Genomic DNA, 24,605 nt, shown 5'->3' with positions numbered 1-24,605 from the left:
CCTTCATCAGGTGAAGAGATGAGACTGTCTGGTAGGACAGCGCTGGAGTGAAAGAGCCACGTTCAGATCACGGCATTTAAGCTGTGTGAGAGGAACAAAGCGCCTTGACAAAGGAATTAGCATATAATTTAGCATTGAAATGGCTGAATGATTAGCTTGTGACTGGTCAGAGAAATAGTTATGTTAAAGTTAAAGCACACACATCCGCAGAGGCACCCCTTGACAAAGGAATTAGCATAGAATTTAGCATTGAAATAGCTAAGTTAAAGCATACACATCCGCAGAGGCACCCCTTGACAAAGGAATTAGCATAGAATTTAGCATTGAAATAGCTGAGTGATTAGCTTGTAACTGGTCACAGATATAGCTATGTTAAAGTCAGAGCATACACATTCACAGAGGCACCTAGTACAAATCAAACAGGAGAATTTAGCATTGAAATAACTAGGCGTATTTAGCATTGAAATAACTGAGTGATTAGCTTGTGACTGGTCACAGAAATGACAATGTTGAAGTCAAGGCCTACACATCTGAGCTATTCACAGTAACTGGGTATATACTACAATATATAATGAATACTATATAGTGAACCAATAAAAAACTAAAATATAAATTACCTTAATGTTATCAATAAACTCTATATATTCTCCAATCAGCTAAGCTACCAACAATAAGTCGTTATATATCGCAATGCTATATGGCGAAAAAAATGGGTGGATTCTTACCCTCAACTTTAGCAACACGGATAGCTACGGGCCCCGTTCAGACGGACGAGTTCATCCATGGTCGGAACAGAGGAGGGGGAGAGAGACAGCTGCGAGGCGCTGTTATGCTCCATGTTGTAAACCATACCATTAACCGTGGTGTGAGAGGCATTAACAGTCAATGCCAGCGAAAGAGCTGCGGTCTGAAGGTCATCGTAAAATACAATTAATTAAGAACGGAAATGGTTTAAAACATCTTTCCAATGGTTACTAAGCCAGAATCCATCTTCTCAGTTGAAATTGTCTCTGTGCTTGTATATGTGAATGGCCTCATGAACGAATCTCTCATGGTAGCCGGTTGGTTTGCAAAGAACCTACGTCTTGGAGAAGTCAATGTCATGTGAGCCCACTGAATTATAACAGTGATCTGCCACGGCAGAGGAGTTCGTTCTACCGTGTTTCAAGTCTGCTTTATGTTCGCGGATGCGGTCCGAGATATGTCGTTTGGTTTCTCCAATGTAGCTACTACCACAGAGGCACTTTAGTTTGTAAACGCCCGGGTACTGTATGTCTGGAACAGCATCTTTTACAGATGGAACTAAATCATGAGAGATTCGTTCATGAGGCCATTCACATATACAAGCACAGAGACAATTTCAACCGAGAAGATGGATTCTGGCTTAGTAACCACTGGAAAGATGTTTTAAATCATTTCTGTTCTTAATTAATTGTATTTTTACGATGACCTTCAGACCGCAGCTCTTTCGCCAGCATTGCCTCTTAATACCTCTCACACCACGGTTAATGGTATGGTTTTACAACATGGAGTATACTAGGGCCTCGCAGCTGTCTCTCTCCCCCTCCTCTGTTCCGACCATGGACGAACTCGTCCGTTTGAACGGGGCCCGTAGCTATCCGTGGTGCTAAAGTTGAGGGTAAGAATCCACCCATTTTTTCGCCATATGGTATTGTGATATATAACGACCTATTGTTGGTAGCTTAGCTGATTGGAGAATATAGAGTTTATTGATAACATTAAGGTAATTTATATTTTAGTTTTTATTGGTTCACTATATAGTACTGTGAATAGCTCAGATGTGTAGGCCTTGACTTCAACATAGTCATTTCTGTGACCAGTCACTAGCTAATCACTCAGTTATTTCAATGCTAAATTCGCCTAGTTATTTCAATGCTAAATTCTCCTGTTTGATTTGTACTAAGTGCCTCGGTGAATGTGTATGGTCTGACTTTAACGTAGCTATTTCTGTGAGCAGTTACAAGCTAATCACTCAGCTATTTAAATGCTAAATTCTATGCTAATTCCATTGTCAAGGGGTGCCTCTGCGGATGTGTATGCTTTAACTTAGCTATCTCAATGCTAAATTCTATGCTAATTCCATTGTCAAGGGGTGCCTCTGCGGATGTGTATGCTTTAACTTTTAACATAACTATTTCTGTGACCAGTCACAAGCTAATCATTCAGCCATTTCAATGCTAAATTATATGCTAATTCCTTTGTCAAGGCGCTTTGTTCCTCTCACACAGCTTAAAGGCCGTGATCTGAACGTGGCTCTTTCACTCCAGCGCTGTCCTACCAGACAGTCTCGTCCCTTCACCTGATGAAGGCCGCTTGTGTTGTGGCCGAAACGTCGTGAGAATATTATTGTGTTATTTTATTTTATCAATTTATTATTTTATTCTCATTCTACGTGACTTTACCGAAAGAACCAAAGAAGATGAATCATTGCAGTCACGAAAGCTTTAAATAGTAGTTACGACTGTAGCGTCAGTAGTTACGACTGTAGAGTCAGTAGTTATGACTGTAGAGTCAGTGAATACTGCTATAGAGTCAGTGAATACTGCTGTAGAGTCTGTAGATACTACTGTAGATTCTGTAGCTAACTACTGTAGAGTCAATAGATACTATTGACTATTGTATGTAGGGTGTGTAGATATATATGCCTACAAAATAAAAAATAGCTGGAAGGGGTAAAAGATTTTTGGAGGGGGGGGGGGTCGACAATTTTTGGAAAACTTTTAGATCAACTATTTACCCCCCACTTTCTATTACTTTTTTATTCAGGACTACTGCAAGCCTCTTATAATTTTGCTGACGGACAAATGGACAAACGGAATGCCGGGCTTTCACAATAGCTTAGTATTTGTGTATGTATATGTTATGTATTTAAGAGAAGACAAGTTTTGAAATATATATTTTCCCCCAGGCAAAGCCAGGTACTTCCTGCTAGTTTTTGATAAAATTATCCTGCTTGCACACCTTACTATATATAATTTCAATCACAGTTTTACTTAGGGGCCTCATTTCTAACACTTGTAGAGTGGAGTAGGCACATGAGTAGCCACAGCCATAGCAATCAGAGGGTATTACTGGACGTAGTGTGCTGGGCACAAATCTATTTTCCGGCTGAAATTAATTAAACCATGCATGGGAAAACTGACAAGCAGCCTGCTCCACTGCAAGGTGCGCTAGTGAGATAAACTCCACGGCGAGAAGCTTACGACGTGGGCCCACCTCTTGTCAACGATATCCAGGGTAAGATGGAGCAGCTCGCGCTTATTGCGCTCGCGTCGCCGGATCATCTCCAGGATGGTGATGGCACGGCTCAGGTCTCGCCGCAGCTTTAGCATCTTCTCATATGATGCCTCGTCATTCTTACGGTTCTGCGGGGGGAAAACACAACCCCGCACAGAGATCGCTCAACCGCACGCTCGCCAACCCCACCGATTTAGGTGGCAGCCTACCAGTCGGACAGAGAACGTAGCCACCCACCATGAGTTGATTGCAATTCCAACACTCAACATTACACCACAGCAGCTAAAAGTTTAAAACACATTACTGCTAGGCACTTCTGTGTGTAGCAAACTGGTTAACGTTTATGTACCATGCAATTACCGGTCATACAAAACAAACAACTTTATCGAGCTTGGTCTGTGTGTGTATGGTAACGAGTACATGTCTGTATGCGTGTGCGCACCTGGTCAAGGCTTATGAAGACATCAACAGCTCAAGGCTCTGGCCTGTTCTTTGTGCATGCTTTTGGATTCCCTGACTCTGCTCACAAATATTAAGGGCCTTCATGATGGTGGGCAGGCCTGGGTAAAGGTACGTGACCAGGAGTCGGAGCCATTCCCTGCTCACCTTGGGGTGCGACAGGAATGTTCTCTGGCTCCCACATTATTTAACATCATCTTTGCCCAAGTAGTCTGAGAAGCTTTCCATGGCTGTACCAGAGGAATTTCCATCTGGTACAGATACAACGGGAGGCTGAACGATACCCGGGTGCGGTCGAGGGATGGCTCTCTATTCGTCAACAATGTTACGTATGCTGATGATCTGGTTATTGTTGCTCACTTAGAGGAGATTGAGGCACTGATGGTGAACCTGGAGTGTGCCACTAAGAGGTGGGGTCTTACCATAAGCCCCACCAAAATTAAGCACCTGCCTGGGTATTTTGTGCCATCCAACACTCCACCCCCTCAACTCTCCATTGGTGATTGAGCAGTTTGAGACAGTGGAGGGTTTGCCAAACCTGGACAGTGTGCTTATGACCAGCTCCAGTTTGAAGGCAGAGGTTTCACTCCGAATCAGTTGGGCAGCATCTTTTCATCGGCTGCATAATGCTGTGTGGAAGCTAACTTGTCTGTTACTTCTAGATTTGAAGTTTTCGTGACTGCAAGGATCCATACTCTTTGGTTCTATTCGGTAAAGTCACGTAGGTAAAAAAATGTAGTTTGCGTGGAGACCTGATGGCTCATTGGGACACTGTCTACAGGAAACCCACTCACACAGATTCCTACTTGAAACCTGATTCCCACCACCACCCAACCCAAAAGAATTCTCTCATCAAAACGTTATACCACAGGGCTCATTGCATTTCGGATCAACACCACCTGACCAGTGAATAAAAACATGTACATCTGGCCCTCAAGAGGAACGGATACTCTGACCGTACCATCCGCCAAGCTGTTTCTATCTCCACACAGAAACAACCACTTGACACTCCAATCAAAACCATCACACTACCATATATAGCAGGCGTTACTAAAAAGATCTCCAAAACTATAAACAAACACAAGATCCTGGTCCGGTTCAATACAGTACACAAAATCCGTGACCTGATCCCATCCGTGAAGGATGTCATTCCTGCCTTACAGTACCCCGGGGTTTACAAATTGAGCTGGACCTGTGGTGATTGCTATATCGGGGAGACGAAACGACATGTCTCTGCCCGAATTCGCGAGCACAAATCAGATTTGAAACACGGCAGAACGAATTCTTCTGCCGTAGCTGATCACTGTTACAACGCTGTGGGTGATCACGATATAATTTTCTCCAATACCAAGGTTTTCTGTAAACCCACGGGTTATTATCAGAGATTTGTCCACGAGGCAATTCAGATTTACAAACACAGACACAATTTCAACCGAGAGGATGGTTTCAAATTAAACAATCATTGGTAAGATGTTCTAAATCAAACCAAACATTAAACTCATTTTCAATGGTACAGTATATTTTTTCAAGTAGTGATATCCCAAACTTTCACAGCTGCTTATTTCCCTGCACACCAACATTATGTAAACTCTCCTCCCCCCGCGCCTGGTCCATCATGGTCCCCCCTGCACCTGGTCCATCATGGTCCATCATGTACCTCCTACGTACATCACACTCTTTTTTATACTAATTCCTTTGTCAAGGTGCCTTTGTTTCCTCCCACACAACTTAAAGGACGCGGCCTGGGCTTGGCTGATTTCACTCCAACGCTGTCTTCTGGACAGTCCGGTCCCTTCACTTGATGAAGGCCACTTGTGTTGTGGCCGAAACGTCGTGATTTTATTTTTATTGTTTTACTTTATTTTTTTACCTACGTGACTTTACCGAATAGAACCAAAGAGTATGGTCTGTTACTCCACACCACTTCAGGTCTTCTCGGCCACAGCAAAGCCCTCCCTTCTCTATGCTTGTGAAACGTGGACCCCTCTCATGAAACACCTGTGTCGGTTAGAAACATTCAGGCTGGCATGTCTACGATCAATCCTGGGTTCAACCAGGCTGGATTGTGTGAGGAGCTCACAAATACTTGAAAGGTCTGGACACATTCCCATTAAAGAGCTCCTCCAGCAGGCAAGGCTGCGTTGGCTGGCTCATGTAGCCCGCATGCCCAGCCACTGTATGCCCAAGCAGCTTCTGTTTGGCTGGATAGAGGGGGCTAATTGGGCATGACACAGACTGGAGAAGAGATGGACTGATGGAGTACAGAAGGAAGTGTAGCTGATTAAGGGGCTCATGAAGGACGCTACTGGGCAGTTGGAGGCAGGAACTTTCCGAGAACAGCGGACGGCAAAGGAGCGATGCTCGCAACGAGTGGAATGCTAGGCAGCTAAAACGTAGCAAGTTTGCACAGTAGGGGCACACGTGGTGCATCTGCCAGTCATCTGTCAGTAAACATATGGCACCTGGATCTGTTCAGAAATCTCCTGCCAACAAGCCCTTCCAACACTTCATGGGGCCTCAAGGCACACTTAGCCTGGCAAAAAGGCCGTGGTGATATCACCGTCACTTAGTGAACAGCGGTTGTTGTGCATTTATATTCGCGTGTGTGTGGTGGTCGCCCGAGTGCTCACCTTTCTCGTTTGCATCTTCTCTGTGCGTCGGCGGAAGGCGATGTAGGGGTTGTTTGAGGAGGATCCACCATCGCGCCGCTCCTGTTTTATGGTCGGGATGAGAGAGTCGGCGGAGCTCTTCCTCCTCTTCTTCAGCCAGTACTCAAACACCTCCCGGATGAGGCTGTCCTCCCCGGGCAGCAGCAGCTGAGCCTCAGGGAGAGTGAGGAGCTGGTGCAAGAAACCAAGGAGGAGGAATGAGAGAGAGGAAGGGGAGCAGCATAAAAGAACAACCCAAGGTTTTTTAAATCACTGAATGCAGTAAGTGCTATCTAGTCAATTCAAAGTTTGTGAGAGACAGTTTGGACGGAAGATGTATGCAAGTTTTTAAAAAATATTATTCAGCCATTATGTTAACAAACATCTCTAGGCCATGGATATTATTTGACCATACTGCACTACAGTCAATGTGAGTTAAATGAAGGGGCAAGGACTGGTTAACATATCCCTCACCACTAATGTTGGGTAAACAAGCAGAGTAATAATGTTGAGACAAGAGTAATGAGAAGCAGTGGCCACTGGGTGTCGCTATTTTTTCAGATGAAGCCAATAAGTTTGTTCATGGCACTGTTGCATTGTGTGACCCAGGATTGGTCACCGACAAAATACGAAACCATTGAATAATGGGGATTCACAATGGAGATGCGTATCAGTTTCAATTGCTTCTGTGTTCCAATACACATTTTTCTCATCTCGCAATGAAAATATATCTATGACAAGCTCCAGGAATTTGATAGAAAAAAATAAATCAAATTACAGGCGCCACGCTTAAAGAGTATTCTTTCTACAAGAAATCAATGTAACGAGCAATTTGAAGTTAGACCCATTTGTTTGCAAAAACGAACAAGACATTCGTTTCATGGCAGCAGGGGGTGCAGTGGCCCGCAGATGTTAACCAGCTGTGTTGTGCTCCGTGAACCACGTGTTTCTGGTGGTTGCGGGAGGGTGCCTCGTGGTGGCATTGAAATGGATGGGGTGTGGGGAGTGTAAAGTTTTGAGCGCGGCGCTGAGAACCCGGAGACCAGAGTTCGATTCCCGCTCATTGGTAACAGTTACAATTATCTGAACAGATCCTGGGCCTTTCTAGATCGACTCAGCCTTAAATGAGTACCTGATTCAGTGTGTAAACATCATCACAAGCAAGACAAAGGCGGCCGGGTGTAGTGCTGGCCACCCACCCGTGTGCCATATCAGCCTTCATTAGGCACTAACAGCACTTACTCTTTGGTTCTATTCGGTAAAGTCACGTAGGTAAAAAATAAAACAACAAAAATCACAACGTTTCGGCCACAACACAAGCGGCCTTCATCAGGTGAAGGGATCAGGCTGTCGAGGACAGCGCTGGAGTGAAACACAGCCATGCTCAGACCGCGATCTATAAGCTGTGTGCGAGGAAACAAGGTGCCTTGACAAAGGAATTAGCATAAAAATTAGCATTTGATTGGCCGAATTAGCATAGAGGTGGTGTACATGCGGGTGCACATGCCGGTTAGCGCGGGGGGGGGGGGGAGAGTTTACCTATTGATGGTGTAAAAAGGGAATTTAAGAGCTGCGAAAGTTTGGGGTACCACTACTTGAAAAATATACTGTACCATTCCCCAAACTTTCGCAGCTCTTAAATTCCCTTTTCACACCATCAATAGGTAAACTCTCCCTCCCCCCCCCGCGCCAACCGGCATGTGCATCCGCATGTACACCACCTCTATGCTAAGTCGGCCAATCAAATGCTAATTTTTATGCTAATTCCTTTGTCAAGGCACCTTGTTTCCTCGCACACAGCTTATAGGTCGCGGTCTGAGCGTGGCTGTGTTTCACTCCAGCGATGTCCTCGAGACAGCATGATCCCTTCACCTGATGAAGGCCGCTTGTGTTGTGGCCGAAACGTCGTGATTTTTGTTGTTTTATTTTTTACCTACGTGACTTTACCGAATAGAACCAAAGAGTATGGATCCTTGCAGTCACGAAAGCTTTAAATCTAGAATAGCTAACAGCACTTGCCCAAACACTGCCCCCCTCTGCTGTGAAGGCTGTAGTGCACGAAATGTTAACAGACTGCATATCTATATCCCTCGCGTATGGAAAGAACATCGAAGTACACGTCTATGCCAAGATTAGCCAGAAAATTTTTTCAGGTAAATTACTTCAATGCCATCACTGAATTTTCAGTTTGCCGTGGTTCACTGTTATCAGGTGGTTTTATTGGCAAGTGTAAAGTCATTCTTTAGGTCTTTCGGTAAAGCCACGTAGATAGAAAAATTACAAAAAAAAGAAAAATATCACGACGTTTCAATCGCAACACAAGCAATCGTCATCAGGTGAAAAAGAGGAGATTAGCATGTCAATATAAGAAAACCAGGTACCACCGAAGCTGTGGAGGTGGCCATTGTATTGAGAGAGATTAGCATGTCAATGTAAGAAAACCACCACAACGGTGGCTGTGTAAGGAGACATTTTAGCCTGTTAATGCAAGATTAGCATATCAATATTAGAACACCGGGCGCCACCGCCAAATTGAGGAAAACAAAGCTGTGGAGGCTGCCATTGTATTGTGGCTGATTAGCATGTCGATGTAAGAGAACCACCGCAACGGTGGCTGTATTAGTGAGACATTTAGCCTGTTAATGTAAAGACATTTAACAAGGTAATGTAACTCAGAGAGTCGGAAATAACTGCTAACATGGGCAGGTAGGATCGAAACATCACAGCCAGTTATGACTTAAACTGTTTAATAACGTCCTTCCAACGATTGCTCAGTTTGTACCCATCTTCTCGGTTGTAATTGTGTCTGTTTATAAATCTGGATGGCTTCATGAACTAATCTTTGTTGATAGCCAGTGGGTTTGCAGAGTACCTTCGTCTTGGAAAAATATATTTCATGTGTGCCCACAGCGTTAAAACAATGATCAGCCACGGCCGAGGTATTGGTCCTACCGTGTTTCAGATCTGCCTTTTGTTTTTTTCCGGATTAAAAAACATATTTCAAGCCCAAAATCTACATCTACTTTATAAAAATAGGCTTGTAGTCTCATTGGGTTCTAACATGGTCAGAAGTATTTACTTGCAAATTACACGGAATATGTAACCATTCCAAAGTCTCCCAACGATCAAATGGCAATAAATGCCAGCTGCTAGTGAGGACACGATTCATCCCCCCCCCCCTAATATTTAATTTATCTTCGGTACTATTTTCCAATTTATATTGTATTGCTTCTATATTGTCCGGTCTCTTTCTATAGCGTTCTGATCTATTAACCTAAATGTAACGTGAGCATTTCATTTGCATAAACTGTGCTCGACTTGAAAACATTGCTCCCCATTAGAGATGAGCCATGTCCCATGCTTCGTGTGCCCTTGTTCCGTTGCATGCAGTGGGTGCAATTTGTGCTGCAACACTGTCTGACACAATGGCTTATCCTTGAAGTGTTATTTTCTTATTATTGTGTTCTTTCTCTTTGGCTCTGCACCAGGTCTGCTTGGCTGCCAGCCTCCTGACCCTCTCACATCCTATGCCCCCCGACCCCCGTGGATCTACTTGGTCACGTGGGGAATCTACCGAGCCTCTATCGCTGCATCCTGGTAGGACTGTGGTTCTCTCAGGGCCCTGTTCCTACTCTATCGTAACACAGGAGCTCTCCTGGGACCTTTCCTCCATAAAATCATCTGGCAATATTTTCCCGTGGCCTTGTTGCTATGGAAACTCCCGTGGGAACTTCCCATGTGTTATCGTGGCACAGGGAACCTCCTGGGACTTTCCTCCTGCTAATTTGCAGTGTAGGGTCCGTCAGGGACGTACCGTTATATCTGGTGAGGCAGCGTGGATTGTGGTTAATGGTACTGTGTGGGAGGTACTACAAGGCTGGCACTGTGTATGGTACCGAGGGTGGTACCGTGGGTAGTATTGTTTGCGTGGTACGACAGCCTAGTGCGTTTACCATGAGTTTCTGGGGTTAACAGTCTGAATTCAGTGGCCACCCTGATTAATACTGCGGATTGTAATAACCGTAACGATAAGCACTGTCCGCTTCATAGGGGACGTTAAATATACCCTGTCATTTGGAAGAGTAGGCCATTGTGTACGGCGTGCCTACATTTTCAAATTTACAGCAAATTACTCAATTGGAATTATACTTAGCAATCATTGGTGCCCTCCCACCCTACTAGCAGACTAATGCCGCAGGTCAATCTTGCTAAAGAAACAATTCTAGTCTCTTGAGTTCTCACCTGGTTAAACAAAATTAACTTCAACCAAGCTTATTCTTGGTTCTTTCGGTAAAGTCACGTTGAAGAGAATTTTATTGTTCTATATTTTTATTATTTTATTGTTTCCCTTCAACGTGACTTCACCGAAAGAACCAAGAATATGAATCCCTGCAGTCACGTAAGCTTTAAATCAAAAATTACACCAAGCTTGTTTGGGTTATATAATGGGTTTAGGAGCTGTGTAAACAGGTGAGAACTTAAGAGATGAGAAGTCTCATTTTCAAAGAGTGAGCCACGTTACTAAATTTCTGAAAGTAAAACAAAAGAAATAAAGTACAGCGATGAAGCAGAAAGAAATCAGAGCAAAAACAACTGTCACACGATAAACTTGAAAGTACTGCAAAAATATAAATGACAAATGATACATAGCACAAGTTGGTTCGGCCAGATTATGTTTAGACTGATTATAGTAAAACTAGCCTTTTTCCCGTCCAAGGACGGGTGTATTTCAGTAAATCTGAAACTTGCAAGCGAAAAGCAGACCGCGACGTGATATGCATTGCATCAATTTGTGTGCAATTTGTAAAGCCGTGGTGAAACACTCATTTCATTTAAAGGTTAAAATCCCTTGTTCATCATGACATCCTTTTTACTTGTATGTCTCAATAGCGTGACGGAGATCGTGTGACATGAGGGTTTTGCTTTTGTAGTAAGGGTTGTAAGTTGACGTTGAGGAGGGTGGAGGAGGCGCCCCCCCTACCCCCATGTCGTGTGACATCACCCGCTCATGATTATTAATAAGGGGGGTCTAATTGGGGGACGTCACCTGATCAAGATTATTAATGAGGGGGGCTGTTCGATGTGGCATGCCGTCAATTGCGCAAGATTATTGAGGGGGGGTGCTCCATATGGAGTGACGTCACCAGCTTAAGATTATTAATGTGGGGGGGAGGGGGGATCCATGTGGAGGACCCCACCTGTTCATGATTATTAATGAGGGGGGATTCTCCATGCAGAGTGACGTCACCCGCTCAGGATTAATTATTAATGAGGGGTGGGTCCATGTGGAGGATGTAACCTGTTCATGATTATTAATGAGCGGCGCTGGTCGACGTGGAGTGACGCCACGCACGTTACACGCTGACATTCTTGGGTAAATATAGTAGTCAATTAACATTAGAAGATACATAAACATTAAAACAGACAAATGATGACCATTAAACTAAATATGCAAACAGACAAGGATATATAGGGTGATGCTGTGGATAATAGAAATAATAATTGACATTTGTAAGGGGCATTTCATCTGTAGATCCCAATGTGCCCATCTAGGTAGTCTCATAGGTGGTACTGCATGGGTGATACCTGCTGGCCGCATCCCTTCTCGAGTCGGTCCATCATCTCCTCAAACTGCATCAGGTTGATGTCCACCTTCCGCCGCAGCTTGTTTACAAATGTCTCGTCCTCCGAGTCCAGGTCATAGTCGGGATGCTCGACCTCCAGGCTCAGCGCTAGGGGGGCAGCAGCGAGAATGTCTCACTCCATGTTCACACTTAAGTCGTTAATCCGCATAGCGGAAAAAATAATAGGTGCGTTAAAACGCTTGAACACTCACCATTTAGTGTTTCGTCATATCGGGTGGTGGAGGGTTTTATGACAGATTTCGCCAGATCATTGTTTCCTAATCCAAAAATAGACTACGAATCAATTAATTTATATTTGCAACAAAAGCCTCCCTTGGAAATGGAACTTGTAGTCTCCTTACTCTTTCGGAAAATAATTCCCCCCTATTCTCCAGGAGATTACCAACTCACTTGAAGAAAGGATGGACGTTCCATTCTCCCTCTTGAACAGGACCCATTTGGTCAGAATGATGGTTCTACCCAAGTTCCTATACCACTTATGCAGGGTTCAGACCCGTATCCTGAAGGCCTTTTTCAAGACACTCCATGCCCACATTGCCTCCTTCATTTGGAATCAAAACTGGGCACAAATAGACTATTATTCCCTCGTCCTGCATAGGAATGGGGGGGGGCTTGCACTTCCAAACTTCCTGAAATACCATAAAGCGATCACCCTCCAGAACATTACACAGTGGATCAACCCGTTAAAAAGGGGAACAGAAAACGCACGGGAAGAGGACTCCGTTAACCCATCGCCATTATCTGGCATCACCTTTACCCTACTAGGGATAAACCCCAAAACTTTCAACCCCTATGGATGATCTCCAGCACCTACGCAAATGCAGACAATCCCCGTTGTGGGGTAACCCTTCATTGAAATTGGGAGGCCTGGTGTTCTGTTGGCTCAGCTGGAAAGTGACTGGCCTGAAAAAGGTGGGTGATCTCTTAAACAAGGCATGGTGAAGACAGTTGAGCAACTGTATGCGCACCATGATATCCCATGCTCGCATGTCTTTAGATTCCTTCAGATCCGGGATGCAATAACCCAAGCCTCGGACAAAGACCTGGTTATTTCCCCAACCAATTTTAGACTGGCTGGGGAAATAGAAGGGAAGATAAAAACTGCAGTGGCATACCACCTGATTGATGGAGAGGGATCACGGGTAAGACCCAAAACTAGAAAGCTCTCGGAATGATTTGCGGGATAAGACATTCCTATTCGGAAGTGTACTCAGATATGGCGGGCCCCAGTTACAGGCCCCAGGTCAGTCAATGAAACTCATTCAATTCAAGTTAATCTACAGGACCTAAATGACGAACAAGAGGAGAGCTAAATTCAATAACTGCTCCGAAGACTGCCCGAGATACCCTCCGGGCACATTGCAGACAGTCGCACGCCTTTTGGACATGCTCTGATATCTCAGTTTCAGTTTCATTTATTAGGTATAAACCTGTGAGCCATGCGGCTCTTCAGCATTTTACCAGCATATTACAGGCTACTTTAACCATATTTGGAACATGGGGGTAAGCCTTTCAGTTGACTCAACCCTACTGGGCCCTCAGACCAAAAGGATTAACAAGTTACTATAACACCCGACTCCAAAACCTCTATAAAGTGTCGAGAAAAACTATTCTACCGAAATGGAAATACCGTGAACCGCCCTTTGTGGACTACGGCATAGGACTCTCTCCTCATCCTGGTGGGTATGGAACCTCCGAGCCATAAGTTAAAAGGGAAGGAGAGGGAATGTGGCCACATGGTCCCCATTTTGCTTAACCGACCATGAGTAACCATGGAATTGGGGGCCGGGGAGAAGGGATATGGTAGTCAGGATGGACTGTGGACACTATGCCACCCTTTTCTTTACATAAGTGATCGTTGCTCCTGGAAGTAAAAAAAACCCAACAAACCCAGACGTCGCATTTATGTTATTATATTTGGGTCTTGTTTGGTGACATTGTCTCCCCCCTTCCCTGCCCTTTTCCCCCAATTCCTCCCCTTCCCCTTGAAGTACTCAGTCCCCAATTGTTTACCCTGGCATGGTCGGGTGACGTGCCTGAGAGCTCCTGTCCATTCCCCTATCATGAAGGTGTAGAAATTCGTTATGTGAACCGTGGATCTGTTATATGCTGTCTCACCCTTTCTCTGTTACTCCACCTGTACCATTGGATCTTGAACACCAATAACAAAAAAATATCTTACAAAAAAGAATGCATTCTAGGAGTGAACTGGAACACCACATTGTGATATTGTTCATATGGCATTCGCCAACTTGGTTGTATATGAACTCCATCCTGTGCTGGGCACCTAAAAAACTTTTAATAAAATTAAACATTTTCTTTTCCAGATAGGTGGGACCCTCTCCCTCCACACCCTGCCCCTCCTCCGCATTGCAAGGGAGGGGGCGGGGCAGGGAGAAGATGACATGCATCATCCGTTGGATGCCCTGTGAAATGCACTCCTTTAGCTCCATGGAAATATGCACTTTAAAGCCCGAATTTCCCCTGACCAAGTTCCCATACAAGACGAACACAGCTGGTGCGATTTCCGCCAGCCCAATATTCTCTAGAGAAATAATTTCAACACTTTTGCCACATCCAAAGTGTGAAACACTCCATCCAAAGTGATTCTTGTTCTGCGAGCTTGAGCATAAACATACGTCTCAGCGAGCACAGGATATCTTGTGATGTGGAAAGTGTCACTCAACTATGAAAACCAGATTTAATGTATACACAAATTTTGTATTTATTTATATGATGGTCACCGACACGCTCTGGCTAGATAAATAAGCACCTGTATCAGAGCCTAGTTAGAGATGGGGAAAATGCCTATTTCCCCCTCCAAACCCTATCAGGCATAACTGAGACCCACAACCGAAAGAACAGCTCTCCCAAAGTTACCCTCCTGCGTGTTGAATGTCCACACACTTATGGCTGGTGGAGGTATGGGGCGAGCTCCACACACCGCTGCCCTACAGATGTCCTTCAACTGAACTCCTGGCCCTATCAGCCCAAAACACCGCCAAGGCCTGTGTTTGAGCCTTTTCCCTGTACACTTCCAGAATACTCTCCCGAAGGAGGAGGGGCAATGGGGATATTTTCCTCTAGCCTATGAGTACTTGTAATAAAATTTATACATGATGCAACTTTAACACGTGAGCTAAGTTAAACGTGCTGGGGACTAGAATGGCTTGTAATGTTCAAAGTAGACGCGTGTTGGTGACCAATGTATGGATAATCCATTCAAATCCCTTGCAAAGCAGTGCAACCCTTCATGTTAGAGAACAACCCATGACAGCGGATATCACATTGCTACCCCTAAGACAGCCACAGCATAACTAGAAAAACTTTTACCAATAGTGTGAGAGCTCAGCTGGAGCGAAAACCAGGAGACACTGCAGCCATAGAATAGCGGATCTGCATCCTGCACCACATGTCGAGCGCTCCACGCGAGGCTTACGCTGTAGGTGGATGAAGGTCTTGGGCCGCTTGAAATCGCCCTTGTAGAGGCCGTCGTAGTACGCCACGTTACTCTGCGCCTCTGGCACGGGGATTACCATGTGCTCAGGCTTCTCCCCATACACCTGCTGCGCCGAGATGGCGCGCTGCAAGTGGTGTTCCTGCATGGGGTGGAACCAAAGGGAGGGGAAGATGGAAGCACGGGGAACGTCAGCACTGGAGTGGATAGGTGAGGGGTAACACTGACATGCAGCGATACACCAAAACTTTGACCATCATGGGTTTTCTCATCACTTATTTGAAGATTCCCAACAAATGCATTTAAATATAGATTACGGCGTTTTGATAGCAACACAAGCCATCGTCTTCAGGTGAAACAACACAGCAGGCGGACTGCTGAGGCAGGAAGAAATGTAGCGAGCGAGCCACCACGAGAGGCCACATACGCCTGTGGTGGGCACAACCCAAGGGCAAGTGGGCGGCGATAGGGATGGAATTTGCAAGTAAAAGATCGAAGAGCTAGCAAACATCGGCCAATCCGAGGGGGGGCGGGAGGGACGCCGCAACGGGTGCGAGGGTGGGGGTGACATTTACAGAGGGAACAAGGTGTAAATTTCACAGACACGGAGACAGACACACAAATAGAGAGAGAACACAGAGACACACATGTTCTTTCTCTACTTGTGTGTCTGTCTGTCTCCGTGTCTGTGATTTGTCTCTCTCTCAAATTTAGCATTCTTTGGAACAACGTTAATCAACTAGGTAGGATGTTGACTGTTGTGTTAGCAGACTCTCTGGGTTGTATTGCATTATATTTCTAAGTTTGCTATGTTTTTTTATCATTCAATTGTACCTTATGATGGTTGCTTGTGTTGCAATCGAAACGTCGTATTCCATTATTATTAAATTTATTTATTTCTACGTAACTTTACCGAAAGAACCAGAGAGTTTCAGGAGATTCATCACAGATTTTCTTACGAGACTATTCCTTGCACAGCAATCCCTCACCAACCACGGAATTCATGTACACACGGTTTACTCTCTGTATACAAATGTAGCAATGCAACCTGGAAATTTTAAGTATCCACAGGTAAGCCCGGGTCCTCAACATGCATTTACAAATTTCACAGGGCCACGGTTCTCCTCCGTATCACCCGTGGTGCTGTGTCGTAGCTTATCAGCTGTCCATGTGTTTTGTTGATTCTTGCAGTGCATGGACCGCGTCGCAACGCAAATGCATATTTTGATTCTATTTGTTGGTCATTCATATACATGTTTCCCTTAATCATGGACCCGAAGAACAGCGAGTGGTGAAGGTAAGAAAAAAGAGAGCAAAAAAAGTGATAGGTATAAGTTTGTACTTGGCAAGGGTTGCATCTGAGGGGAGAGTCTTTGGGGTAAATGAGTCTACCCTCAAGACGAAAGGTATGTAAAGTAAATTTAATGTTCATTTATGTTTAATTATGTTATTGTGTAATGTACTGTATATTTTCTTTGGTTCTTTCGGTAAAGTCACGCAGAATGAGAATAAAATAATAAATTGATAAAATAAAATAACACAATAATATTCTCACGACGTTTCGGCCACAACACAAGCGGCCTTCATCAGGTGAAGGGATGAGACTGTCTGGTAGGACAGCGCTGGAGTGAAAGAGCCACGTTCAGATCACGGCCTTTAAGCTGTGTGAGAGGAAACAAAGCGCCTTGACAAAGGAATTAGCGTATAATTTAGCATTGAAATGGCTGAATGATTAGCTTGTGACTGGTCACAGGAATAGTTATGTTAAAAGTTAAAGCATACACATCCGCAGAGGCACCCCTTGACAATGGAATTAGCATAGAATTTAGCATTGAAATAGCTAAGTTAAAGCATACACATCCGCAGAGGCACCCCTTGACAATGGAATTAGCATAGAATTTAGCATTGAAATAGCTGAGTGATTAGCTTGTAACTGCTCACAGAAATAGCTACGTTAAAGTCAGACCATACACATTCACCGAGGCACTTAGTACAAATCAAACAGGAGAATTTAGCATTGAAATAACTAGGTGAATTTAGCATTGAAATAACTGAGTGATTAGCTAGTGACTGGTCACAGAAATGACTATGTTGAAGTCAAGGCCTACACATCTGAGCTATTCACAGTACTATATAGTGAACCAATAAAAACTAAAATATAAATTACCTTAATGTTATCAATAAACTCTATATTCTCCAATCAGCTAAGCTACCAACAATAAGTCGTTATATATCACAATGCTATATGGCGAAAAAATGGGTGGATTCTTACCCTCAACTTTAGCACCACGGATAGCTACGGGCCCCGTTCAGACGGACGAGTTCATCCATGGTCGGAACAGAGGAGGGGGAGAGAGACAGCTGCGAGGCCCTAGTATACTCCATGTTGTAAAACCATACCATTAACCGTGGTGTGAGAGGTATTAAGAGGCAATGCTGGCGAAAGAGCTGCGGTCTGAAGGTCATCGTAAAAATACAATTAATTAAGAACAGAAATTATTTAAAACATCTTTCCAGTGGTTACCAAGCCAGAATCCATCTTCTCGGTTGAAATTGTCTCTGTGCTTGTATATGTGAATGGCCTCATGAACAAATCTCTCATGGTAGCCGGTTTGTTTGCAAAGAACCTCCGTCTTGGAGAAGTCAATGTCATGTGAGCCCACACTAAGTGCCTCGGTGAATGTGTATGGTCTGACTTTAACGTAGCTATTTCTGTGAGCAGTTACAAGCTAATCACTCAGCTATTTCAATGCTAAATTCTATGCTAATTCCATTGTCAAGGGGTGCCTCTGCGGATGTGTATGCTTTAACTTAGCTATTTCAATGCTAAATTCTATGCTAATTCCATTGTCAAGGGGTGCCTCTGCGGATGTGTATGCTTTAACTTTTAACATAACTATTTCTGTGACCAGTCACAAGCTAATCATTCAGCCATTTCAATGCTAAATTATATGCTAATTCCTTTGTCAAGGCGCTTTGTTTCCTCTCACACAGCTTAAAGGCCGTGATCTGAACGTGGCTCCTTCACTCCAGCGCTGTCCTACCAGACAGTCTCGTCCCTTCACCTGATGAAGGCCCCTTGTGTTGTGGCCAAAACGTCGTGAGAATATTATTGTGTTATTTTATTTTATCAATTTATTATTTTATTCTCATTCTACGTGACTTTACCGAAAGAACCAAAGAAGATGAATCATTGCAGTCACGAAAGCTTTAAATCGAAAAGTACTGTATAGTATTGGCGTTCAGCTAACATGCAACTTAGTTGAGCTATGACGAGTCTGACCAAGGCTGTGGTTCTGTATTACTTATTGTAGTATTTACCTTCCACATGGAGCTATGTGGCAGACAATATTACAGCATGCCTATCTACATTTTTTTATTGCATGTGCCTACGATCGAAATTCTGTCAATAACAATGCCAGCAGTTCAACACAGGTCGCTTACAACATCTACAAACGTCATCACTGACGACAAAGGGAACGAGTGTTTAATTACGCCACTTGGGCCAGAAATAATTCAAAGCAGCGCACTCAATTGTGTTGTTTTTTGAGAACCACAATTCCTTCTCCAACCTGATAAAAACGCGTGTGATTAAACACTGGGCACAGTCACAAAACTTTTCAATTGCCTGACCCCAAATCAAAGAGTGGCAAAACATATTGTAAGTGGGGCAGGATTGCACAATCCACCTTACAGTAGTAAACAATAAGCAAATAATAATTTGGTCCTTTTACATACATGTCCTTCAACGTGAAAATTTAAACTTTTTTTTGGTCACTTAGTCATAACTATAGCAACAGTTCCAAATCTGGTAACCGAAGGAGGGAAAGGAAACTCCTGAAATGGCAGCAGCCACTGGCCACAACCCTCGGTATGAGGGACCACAGCGATAAGGCATAGAGACGGGCACTTTGATGCCGTGTGAGCCGAGGCAATTTCTGCAGTGTGCAGCCTTGTATCCTGGCCAATTCAGTAGCCGATGCAGTCTCTCCCATTTCTCAAAACGGGAGAGACTTTTGCTGACAGCACAAATATCCACATCGTGGCCGACTACAAGGCATATAAAATGCACGAGATGGCACTGGATATTTCAATCCCGCATAGTTTCTTCTGTAAATTTGAATTTTAACTATTACTACTACAGGTGCTAAACTTTTTTTTACAAAAAATACACGACTCAAAGAAGATGTATTAAGGGCAAACGAGACGGCAAGATTTTAAGATTTATTTTTTGCCTTGCTCTCAGACGCTCAAAGTGTGCCAAAAAACGCCCATTATTTTTAACTAGATGGCTAACACTAGCTGCAGCTTACTAGCTGCAGCTTGCACTGATATGCAGAAAAAAATGAGATTTATGGGTTGAAGGTACCTGCCCAAAAACTCACTTGGCACTCAAGATGCGTTCCTGAAGAAGCGCAAATCAAATCAGCGCCAAAAGGGCTATTATATATTATTATATATGCATATGCATTCCCGACTGTTATTTATTACGTATGAACAAAATATCAGGGCTTCATTTGGGTATCGGCAATAGCGCAAATAATACAGATGCTAAACATTTTACATTTAAATGTATTCTTTTTTATTTTAAAAAACATCAGTATTCTGTATGGTACTCGTCAGGTCATCCAACTGATGCTCACGACACACATCACCAGCCTCGACCCGCCGTATCACTTGCATTTTAATATCCAAAGTGATCCTTATCCCCGAAACTTTGGCCAAATTTCTAGCACTAACACTTGCAGACCTCTTTCAATTCTGTGGTCCGTGCAATACATCTATTCAGAATTGCCTTCCTATAATGTTTTTTTAACGTCTTTACTTACTCTTTATTTTTTATTTACGACTTACCTTACTCATACTACTTGTTGTGCACGGTTGCACTTCATCGTGCACGTGATTGCAATTTAATTTTCTCAGCCGGTGTTAGCCACTGAGGGCGGGACGGGTTACTTCTCATTCCTGTTGCTGTATGCCCCTGTACTGTTCCTGTTCCGTTGTAATGTGCACGATGCCTACTTTATTGACAGAGATATTGGCACGTAAAATAAAGATGGATTAAGGCCTTTTTCCAGGGTAAAAAATGCTCACAAAAACACTAAAGTAAGAAAGAAACTAAGGTGAAGTGAACAAACTGGCGGGTGTTTTAAAAAAACTGGCTAGTGCTGCTTGCTCTGAGCGTACATTGCTCTCATTGTCCAAGTGAATGTAAATAAAGATTGTGGCATGTGCGTTTCCTGCCAAACCTGTGTTCTCACTCTTAAGCGCCTTTTCGATTTTTTTGTATAAACTTCCTCCAGGACAAAAAGCATTCTACAGGGTAGCGCTAAGCAAGGCTTGCCTATAATTTTGACTAACTCGGTAACCCGTCGCAAAAACGTATAAAACAGATGCACAACGCCGCAATGCTCATTTGAAGAAGAATACGACAGTGTGAATCGTATGTAAATTACGACCATGGCAAATGGCCGATTCAATTTCGCATAAAGTAAAATTTTCAAATATTGCAATAAAAAAAATCACTACCGTATTAAAGCTAGCAGGGCAGTCTGCATTCCAGCTACAATAATCTAGTGGCCAGAAAAAAACTAGGCAACTGCACATAGTGAGTGTGCCTGGGACATCTCTTGAAAGGAGATCATAATAAAAAAATATGAAATAGTGGTGGATGAGAGCAGATTGGAACGCTGAACTTAATGAAAAAGCGTGTATTCATGTTCATTATCTGAATCACTTTCCACGGGCATGTGGGCTACATGACCCAGCTGATGCAGCCTCGCCTGCCAGAGCAGCTCACGGTTGGCGCTGTCCCGATGAAAAGTGACACAATTTTGCCTTAAAAATGTGTTTAATCAGTGTGCACTAGGTGCTATGACATAGGACACTGAAACATGGTCACGAATTAAAAAATGTGGAACAAAAAATGGTGTGCAAAGTGTGAAGAGATACATGCTTGGAATTACACTACAAGACGGAAAGAGGAACATGAGGATTATAGAACATAAGGTGACTGACATCATACAACCTATTTATAAAAGTAGATTCAGTAGGAGACGTCGCGGTTTGAAGCAAGGGTGGAAAAAAAACCGATTTTTTTTGCAAATTTTAATCGGGTTATTGGTTATAAAAAAAAAACGATTTTGTCGAAAAAAGAACATGGTTTTCATCCGGCAAGTCAAGTTGTCGTCAATCGGCGCCAGAGTCATTGGATTTGCTGTCCTCTTTGATCATCTCAACCGCGCCGTCGAAGGCGGGAATGTTGCTCTTGATGAAGACGAGCTTCTCCACCGACTTCACGCTCGGGCTGTTCCTCAGCTTGGAGTGAATGTAGGCCATGGTGGAGGAGTTCCTCTTGGATGCGGCACTGGACGTGGCAATGCTGAACAACTTGACGGCGAACTTTTGCAGCTCAGGCCACTGACTGCCATGGACAGCCAATACTCCATCGGCATCTTGCGACCTTTAACCATCATCTTTTAGCGGAAACGTGTTGTTGGTCTTCTCTTTGGTGGGGGCTATAATCATAGGGATTAACCGGCAATAAAACCGTATTTTTGGCCATCTGAGATGATCGGGTTTTATATTAAAACCATGAAAAACCCGATGGAAAAAAACCCGATGCTGCCAGCCTTGCTTTGCAGAGACATTCATCAAGAATATTTTACTAAAACGTTTCATTTTACGAGGTAAGGCCCACCGAGCTATATAGCTCTTTTTCAGAAGCAACCAGGCCACAAATGATAGATCAACGAAGTGGCTTATCACGTGGAAATTTATAACAGCCAAATACTCGAAACGAATGTTTCTGAATGTGGAGTGATAAACTGGAGGACCCAGATAAAAATCCACGCGACCACGGGGAGAACATGGAAACTCTAAAAATACAAACATCAGGGTCGGGATCGAACCCACTACCTCCTCCATACCAGGCAAGGTAGATGACATCTCGCTACTGTGGCAGCCAAGAAATGGAACATGTCTGAGAGTACATCCACCAAGGAGATAAAGCAATGAAATCAGCTTGTGTGCAGGTGCTGCAAGGTTTATTGCACAGTGGAATCGTGAGAGGTGGCAGCATCTTGCAGAGGCCTTCATCCAGCAGTGGAATGACCATGTCAGATGATCTTCTTTGGTTCTTTCGGTAAAGTCACGTAGAATGAGAATAAAATAATAAATTGATAAAATAACACAATAATATTCTCACGACGTTTCGGCCACAACACAAGCGGGCTTCATCAGGTGAAGGGACGAGACTGTCTGGAGGACAGCGCTGGAGTGAAAAAGCCACGCTCAGATCGTGACCTTTAAGCTTAGAGGCGCGGCATCTCTTCAGAAAGGTGAGAGACTCGATTAGTTGAGCCTCCTTCAACAGACTCCGGGATAAGAAGGCTCAACTAATCGAGTCTCTCACCTTTCTGAAGAGATGCCGCGACTCTAAGCTTAAAGGTCGCAGTCTGAGCGTGGCTTTTTCACTCCAGCGCTGTCCTCCAGACAGTCTCGTCCCTTCACCTGATGAAGGCCGCTTGTGTTGTGGCCGAAACGTCGTGAGAATATTATTGCGTTATTTTATTTTATCAATTTATTATTTTATTCTCATTCTACGTGACTTTACCGAACGAACCAAAGAAGATGAATCCTTGCAGTCACGAAAGGTTTAAATCGAAATGTCAGATGATGTTGATGGGATTCTTTATTCCAAAATGGTTTTATTTCAAAGCAAATTCCCAGCGTCCTAAGACACGCAGAATTAACAATGCAATCATTTAAAAGGGGCCAGCCGAGTTGGTAATGGATGTTTACTTCTGCGTAGGTAGAACGCAACACTCCTCGGTACCCCCTATTCATTCGACAAGGCAACACAAATTTAATTAAATGAGGTATAAATTCCATCTCGAGCAAAGATTGCAAAGAAAAAACATGAAGGTGACGAAACGTTTTTCCAAATATTGGCTGAAATCTGTGGGTTGTAGCTGTTGAAACAATTGAGTCGTCACTAAAGGTTTTGCCTTGTGCCACCAATCGTGGTCCCTACTCGAAAGAGAAAGCAGTGGACAAAGTTAGTTGGAATGCAGAAAGGTTTGGGGGAGGGGCTGCGCAGTTCAGGAGGCCATCTGATCCTTATGGTGGTACCCCGGGGTACCAAATAATACAAAATGGCAGAGACAATTAAATATTATATTTCTGGGACACTTTTTTCCAGGGGTGTACTTAACTCCGCGACTGGGGTACCAATCAATCCGAGGTCAGTGCTGAAATCAGTGCTACTCCGTGATGTCGAAACGCCAAACATTCGCATAAAAATCCGTTATCGAAAAATTCTACTTTGAATAGTGCATCGTGTAGAGCTCGTCGAGATGAGTCCATTGCCGCATCGCCAACCATCAACAGACTAAAAATGCCTGCATCACTGACATTATGAGAGAGCTGGGGTACCATGGAACCCCGGGGTACCGTCATAAAGTTAATCTGTGCATCAGATGTAAACAGACCCAACAGATATCTGGGCTGTGATGTCTATGGTGATTTTTGAACAACCAATTTATCTTTAGCAGTGATAAATGGATGTTCCCTCAGCAGCTATTAGCCCTTTTATATATTTGCTTAAAACTGGAATTGACAAGGTTTTAGAAAGGGCACACTTCGAAATCAGAAAATGTTATCAGTGACAAACTCAAACAACCACACGTTCCCATCTCTAATCACCGAAGATGCTGCCAATTTAATTAAAATACTGATGAGCCACGTATTGAAGCATCATACGCACTCTTGCAAGAACAATTGCATGTGGCCAAACATCTCAAGCTAGTCCAGGTGGTGACCGTTCGTTACTCAATCAGAAAACTTGAAGTAATAAAAAAAAATACCAGACACAATACGTGTGGCAGGGTCTCATGAAGTAAAAAGGACACGGGCATTACCTCAGGACCGTGCGCTACGATCAGTGTTAAAGTAAAGGTAAGTGGGAGACGATGTTGCTGAGAGTCAATCGCTGTACCGTCTGACGTGCAAGCACGTGCTCTTGTTTACAGGGATCAGTCACTGCCACGCTGGTTACTTCATTCATGCAGTCAGGTTAAAACCAAGACTGACTCGAGACCGCAAAAGTTATGCTTTTTTCCTTCAGGTGAACAAAAC

General features: G+C 43.7%; 1 protein-coding gene across 1 annotated transcript in view; it reads right to left on the bottom strand.

Annotated features, from left to right (window-relative positions):
- LOC116937223 (enhancer of polycomb homolog 1-like) overlaps positions 1–24,605 on the bottom strand; it is a 53,479-nt gene that overhangs the window by 21,235 nt on the left and 7,639 nt on the right. The window contains exons 2-5 of the mRNA XM_032944306.2: positions 15,450–15,609; positions 11,952–12,097; positions 6,348–6,557; positions 3,238–3,386 (exon numbers count right to left, since the gene is read on the bottom strand). Of these exons, the coding sequence (XP_032800197.2) occupies positions 3,238–3,386; positions 6,348–6,557; positions 11,952–12,097; positions 15,450–15,609 (665 nt within the window). The remainder of the gene's footprint in view (positions 1–3,237; positions 3,387–6,347; positions 6,558–11,951; positions 12,098–15,449; positions 15,610–24,605) is intronic.

Source organism: Petromyzon marinus, chromosome 4 (genome assembly GCF_048934315.1).
Source record: "Petromyzon marinus isolate PM22_M1 ecotype Great Lakes invasive population chromosome 4, UKy_Petmar_22M1.pri1.0, whole genome shotgun sequence".
In the NCBI taxonomy this organism is placed as follows: domain Eukaryota; kingdom Metazoa; phylum Chordata; class Hyperoartia; order Petromyzontiformes; family Petromyzontidae; genus Petromyzon; species Petromyzon marinus.
The sequence above is the reverse complement of the archived record's forward strand: the minus strand, read 5'-3'. Positions and strand labels throughout refer to the sequence as shown.